Raw genomic sequence first — 6,798 nt, forward strand, 5'->3', positions numbered from 1 at the left:
TTTTTAACCTTTTAAAAAATGCCTTTAATATTGATGGTTGGTTTACCTAGTAGTGGCAAGACGACAAGAGCTCGTGAGATCCAAAAATACTTTAGGGATCAACATCACAAAGAAGTTATCTTGATATCAGATAACGAAATTATATCAAATATGAATATAGACAAGAATGTTTTGTATTTAGGTAGTTATAAATAAATAAATAATATAATACACCTATTTTTGTTTTATTATGAGCATAGGTAAATTATTTGATATCAATTAACCTATGCTAATTTTTTGATTTTAAACAGATTAATTTTTTCACGGGGTTTTCTGAATCTGTGACAAAATAAAATCTTCTAAGTTATTAGTCAGCTTGGAATACATTTAATTATTCAAATAGTAAAATATATTATTAGTTTAAATTATGCAATATTTTGTCGACTTAAAATATTTATATATGTTAAATTATTAAATGTAATACTATTTACAGATATGAAGAAAGAAAAAGATCTTCGGTCAAAATTGCATTCTGATGCCTTAAAGTTAGTTTACTATTACTATTATAGTATAATATTATTTTATATTATAGTTATGAATGATGAAAATTCACAATTCAAAGAATTTGGTCTGTATTCGTGTAAACTGACTAGTTGGTTATATTCTGTGATTATATCCATGTACCTTATTGATAATTTATGATATAAACTTAATCATAGACATTTTGGAGTTATTTTATTTTGATTGAGTCACAATAATATACACTTACCTCAATTTGTCCTCAGTCCTACAATGCAAAATCAGCTAAGCATTATTTTTTTAACTGTTTGTAGGAGTTTAACCAAAGAAAATGTTGTAATATTGGATTCTGGAAATTTTATTAAAGGTATGTCTAGTTTTCTTTTGCATTTAATTTATTGATAAATAATAATATTGTAAAATTAAATGTAAATTGTAAATAATTTTAAACTTTGCATTTATTAGGATTTAGATATGAATTGTATTGTTCTTCTAAAAGTTTGAGTACACCAAAGTGCTTAGTTGTGTGTGATATTTCAACTGAAAAAGCTTGGGAGCTAAATGAAAACAGAACTGAACAAGAAAAATATGTAAGGAAAACATTTGATGATCTTGTTATGAGATATGAAGAACCAAATCATTCAAATAGGTTAGTTAAGTGAAATATTTTTAATTGTGTTTATTAAATAAAATGTATGAGTATTTAGATGGGATTCTCCATTGATAAATTTACAACTGGATGACACTTTGCCTGCTGAAGAGATCCGAAAAGCAATTTTTGAAGTTGCTGCTCCTGTACCAAATCAATCGACAATAAATGTAAGAACATACTAATAGAACCTAATCTATAAAATTAACAAGTAATTTGATCAGTAATATTTTATCATAAAATTAAAGTTTTGAGGCAAATTTCAAACCTAATTTTTAATAATGATTTTATCTACTTTATTACTCAAATAAATACTATTAGAAATATTGATATAATTTATTTTTGAACTTTAATATTTTTAGTCATATCTACTAATAATAAACCTAAAACATTTATATTTATTACATTTATATTTATTATTGAAGACTATTATTTGAAATATTTTATTTTTTTTAATTCCTAAAATTTCATGTGATTACTTAATTTATTTATACCTATGTATTGTCTAATAAATTATTAAAATTTGTTTTTTCATTCAAAATTAAACGACTTAAGAATTTGGAACTTGTCATTGACTTGTTGGTACTGTTAGCGTTATTTTAATTACATTGTATTTTTATTTTTATTTATAATAGGCGCCATTAAATTCAAGTTCATATTTGTATGATTTAGATCAAAAAACACAAGAAGTAATTAACGTAAGTATAAAAGTATTTTTTATACATTTTTTTCTTAAATAAATATTTAATCAAAAATAAGTTTAGAAAATTATTATTGTTTAATAATTAATAAAAGTTTTTTTTTTTTTTTAATTGGCCTTACAGTCAATTATTCAGTTGAAGAAACAAGGCGTGGAGGGAGAGAATATTAAATTAGCCGATTATAAAGGAAAATATCTGAACAAATTGGATAAGAGTATCTCATTAGTGCAGCTTGCTAAGTCTAGGAAACAGTTTTTATCATATGCCAAAAGCCATGTTTCAGTTACAAATGACCAAACAAATATTGTTAACATGTTTATAGAATTCTTGAATAAGACTGTTACTTGTTGAAAAACTTTATTATTTTTAATTTTTCATTAGATGAATTAAGAGGACGCCACACCCGCATGTGTTGTCTCTGTCGTAAAAGTGCGTAGCATACCAAATTTTACGCTCAGCAGATCACGATTATCTCCGTTAATTTAAAATTTAGAGTGAATTGACTTATTATAAAAATTAAAGGTAAGATTATTACCGAGGGCATCTCATAGGCTTTTTATTATATTTTAATTTTAAACTGAGTTATGACTATTTTAAAATTGTAAATTATTTTTATATCTAAAAATGCTTATAACTCGGTTTAAAATTAAAATATAATAAAAAGCCTATGAGATGCCCTCGGTAATAATCTTGCCTTTAATTTTTATAATAGGTCAATTCACTCTAAATTTTAAATTAACGGAGATAAACGTGATCTACTGAGCGTAAAATTTGCTATGCTACGCACTTGTATGACTGAGACAACACATGCGGGTGTGGCGTCCTCTTAAGACTGGAAGACATCTTGGTATTTTTAATTATATAACATTCTGGCATTTTATTCTATATTTGGTCCCACACTGTGAGGACAATTTGGTACTAAGTAATGTGGGTAGAGATTCACCTATGAAAATTTTACTGTGTATCACATATAATTTTATGTTTTAAATTGACAACTGCATTTACTAATTTGTTTTGCTTCTCTGGCCTTATCTACGATAACCTAATATAACAGCATATGCAATTTATTCAAAATTTAATATCTTGATCCTATTATTTTACATTTCATAATATCATTAATTTTAATTCAGCACCAAACTATATATTATAAATGGTTATATTTGATTGTATTGTTAATAAATAATAATTCTATACATTTTTATATTTTTATTCCATTTGCTGTTTGAAGTCATAATTTACTAAATTATAAGATTATTGAATTTTAATACAGTTTATTTTTTTACAAATAAGTACAAAGTACTAAGTAGTATTTGAATTATTCTGGCAGATGTACCTGTATTTGTTTATTATTAAAATACACAAAGAATTAATGTGATATATATTATAAGGATCTATAATAATAACTGTCAATTTTACGCGCTTATTGTGTAATATTGACTTCTACATAAGTTATCTCAGTGGGTCCCGGTAATCAATAAAAAGATTTTTAATACAAGAAAAAAAATTAATTGATTAATCCAATCCCAAGTCTAGAATCAACTTATTAATACTTTTATAAATCTTATTTCTAAATGCAATGTAATTGATTTCATCATGCAATTTTGTCCAGTAAATGAAAAATCTGAATCTTATTTCAAGTTGTGTTATTACAAGGGGAACATACATGACCTTATGTCCCTACTTTCTATTATGTTGTCAGCAGTTTTAATTGAATTAATAAATATTAATTCTAGTGTCAGCACATAGTTATATCCCTCAAAAATAAATTGTTCTAAACTAGTTGATAATTGAAATAAAACAAAAATAATATTTAATATACTATTTTATGGGAACCTACCACTACAAAAAAAGTACCCATATGACAAAATTTAAACTTTAAAGCTAGTATTGTATGATATAACATATTGTGAGCAGTTAAGTTATAGATCATAAAAAAATTGTAGAATATTATGTAGATATTTTATAAAGTGTCTGAAATCTGAATAATCTAAAATAGACACATAGTAAGTTCATCACGTTTTGGGGCAGTAAAAGTGCTTCGATTTTTTACTTCAGTACCTCGTTCGATCAGAAAGTGAATCTAGTTCTAGTTGGTACTTTTTGAGGGGTCAAAAGTGAAAGATTCTTAATACTTTTCTAAATAATTGGGATAAACAAACTAAAAATTAAGGGAGAAACGCAAATTTTACGCACAATCAGTTTTCGACAAAATCGATTTTGGTTTTTGATGTAACTTTAAAACAAATGACCATAGATACATGAAATTTTCACCTAATGTTTATATAAGTATATTCTATCCACCATGCAATTTTCAAAAGCTTGAAAATTTAATTCAAGGCTCTTAACATATTGTTACAATAGCAGTTGAAAAATAAAAGAAATTCATAGTCACAATTTTTTTTTATAAGCATTCAAAGTTTGAATTTTGACAAAATACGTAAAAATCACGAAAATTCACAAATTATTTTAAGCTAGAAATTCATAAAAAATTTTCTTTTTAAATCTAAGATTTAAAAATTTAATACAAGATTCCTTACAAGTTTTTCAATCTTTATCACAAATAAAAATTCCACCGGAAATTCAAATTAAATTTTTATGAGCATTTGAAATTTAAATTTTTACAACATTGGATTTTCACTTTTAGCGATTTCCTTATTTTGGTGTAACTCTAAAACAAATTACCGCAGATACTTGAAATTTTGACTGAATGTTTATATAGGCATTTTATATATTTGATAACATTTTCTAAATATTTAGATTTGTTTTGAGCTGTTTACTGACATTTTAATTTTTCAACTTTTTTAGTTTTTTTTTCTATAAATATCCATAAAAATTTATTTGTTCGGTAGAAAAGCTTGAAAATTTAATACAAAGCTTCTAACACATTGTAACAATAGAATTTAAAAAATATTAAAAATTCGTAGGCACGATTTTTTTTTTTATAAGCATTAAAAGTTCAAATTTTGACTAAATACGTAAAAATTACGGCAATGTTCAAATTATCTTAGATAGAAATTCATAAAAGTTTTTCTTTTTAATTCTAAGATTTGAAAATTTATTACAAGGCTCCTAACATATTTTTACAATAGAAGTTGAAAAATAAAAGAAATACATAGTCACAATGGTTAGGACTAGAAATTCATAAAAAATTGTATTTTTAAATCTAAGATTTGAAAATTTTTAATAATCTATAATAATATAATATAATATAATATAATATAATATCCTAGACCTAGACAGGTAAACCGTCTTCGCTCAATATCGTTTTTCGTATACAATGATATAATATCATTGGATTCAAATTTAATTCCATCCATTACAGTAACCCACTTGTAACCTACTGTATTACAGCAGAGCGACATCCACGACTTACCCGCCTTTTTTAAATTTTATTTATTATTTATTGAATAAAAAATGTTTATTAAATTTTAAGAATATAATGTTTTCAAAATGTTCATTGGTCATACTGCTTCTCTTTTTGGTCATGATTTCTCCACCCACACTAAATACCCGCTCCACCGAAGCACTGCTTGGCAGCGGAGTATTGAATTTCATGAAAAAATAAAAAATAAAATGTTTGAAATAAAAAACCAAAGTATTCGATACAATTTTATTGAATAATTTGACGCATAGAGGTATTAGGAGTTCTCAATTCTGAAAACATAATCGTGTATACATTATATTACATTAAAGAAAACTAGTTAGTCGTGTTGATATGTATTATTACTACAACGACTGTACAATAAAATAAATTATAGGATTATGTTCTCTAATAAAAACCATAAATAGGTATTTAGTTTGGTAATTTTAGCATATTTACTGCAGACTGTAATGTAATGCATTGCAAGTTTCCACACCACCTTAGCTTATTAAACGATGACAATGTATAATATTATGTCGCATTTAATGTCACATGAGGTATTGCAAGAGGCGCGTTTTTTTTTATTGTGGTGTCCCCATGTAGGCCTATTCCACAAAGAGGAGAATGGGAGTGAACTGCCGGCCAACCCAAATGAGACAAACTGAGAAACCGTAAGAAATTTATTATGTCATATCATTATTTTAGCCAATATAATAATGCAGATTAATATAAATATAAATAAGATGTTTTAATAATGTATCTTTTTGCTAACCACAATTCTCCCAATGTCCCCTGTACCGTATTAAATTCAAAACGTGGATATCGTTATCGGTAGTCCTTAAAACGCTTAACGCGAGACCAAAGAAAATAATTACAAAATAAATGTATTCTATATACACAAAATAAATAATTAGTTATATACTGAATTTAACACGGCAATATTATATTTCTACCAATGCATAATTTAGATTATACATTAAATAAAAAATGTAATAATAGTAGGTAGCTACTATTATTGTATACTTTTATCTATACTCTATAGTATTACGATATACTACTTATAGCTAATTGTTGTAAATTACAGTTAATAACATTATTCCTGGAAAAAACAAACCAACAATGACAATAAACTTAAACAAATAAAATTATCATCTACCAAAAAATGATCAAACTCGGTAATAAAGTTCACACGACACGAGGAAATCATGGTTACCAGAGTACGCATTGGACAAACTAGACTCACACATTCCTTCTTATGTGTAAAAAGACCGAACACAATAAAATATAAACAATACCTCACTCAAAGAAGCATTCGGCTCCGGACGAGAAAAAAGAATAATCGATTTCATCAAGATTGCTGAGCTCGCATATTATTTCTAAAAATAAATTAAACTTATAGCTTACCTATACTGGCTAGTCTGGCTACTACCACTATTATACTGTCAATTGCTTTTCTTTTATCCTGCAAAGCTTTGTAACGATAATTATATAATTACAATTTTATTCACGTACCATTTTTAATCCAGTTTAATTTGTTTTCAATAAAACCATAGCTTGATGATTTGTATATTTAGAAAAAGCAATACATC

General features: G+C 25.7%; 1 protein-coding gene across 2 annotated transcripts; it reads left to right on the forward strand.

The window, feature by feature from the left end:
- Window positions 1-18: 18 nt before the first annotated feature.
- Window positions 19-3,041, forward strand: LOC107171190 (protein KTI12 homolog). 2 transcript variants are annotated; one of them, XM_015521424.2, is made up of 7 exons: window positions 19-181; window positions 473-524; window positions 813-865; window positions 964-1,147; window positions 1,206-1,317; window positions 1,783-1,845; window positions 1,972-3,041. In XM_015521424.2, the coding sequence occupies exons 1-7, from the start codon at window positions 19-21 to the stop codon at window positions 2,197-2,199; spliced, it is 855 nt and encodes a 284-aa protein (XP_015376910.1). In that variant the 3' UTR covers window positions 2,200-3,041. The 2 variants fall into 2 exon arrangements, with proteins under 2 accessions (XP_015376910.1, XP_089081835.1); XM_089225709.1 differs by having other exon boundaries at window positions 174-239.
- The last annotated feature ends 3,757 nt before the right edge of the window (window positions 3,042-6,798 follow it).

Source organism: Diuraphis noxia, unplaced genomic scaffold, assembly GCF_037042655.1.
Source record: "Diuraphis noxia isolate RWA-SAM2 unplaced genomic scaffold, SU_Dnox_SAM2 contig0004, whole genome shotgun sequence".
NCBI classification, from domain to species: Eukaryota; Metazoa; Arthropoda; class Insecta; order Hemiptera; family Aphididae; genus Diuraphis; species Diuraphis noxia.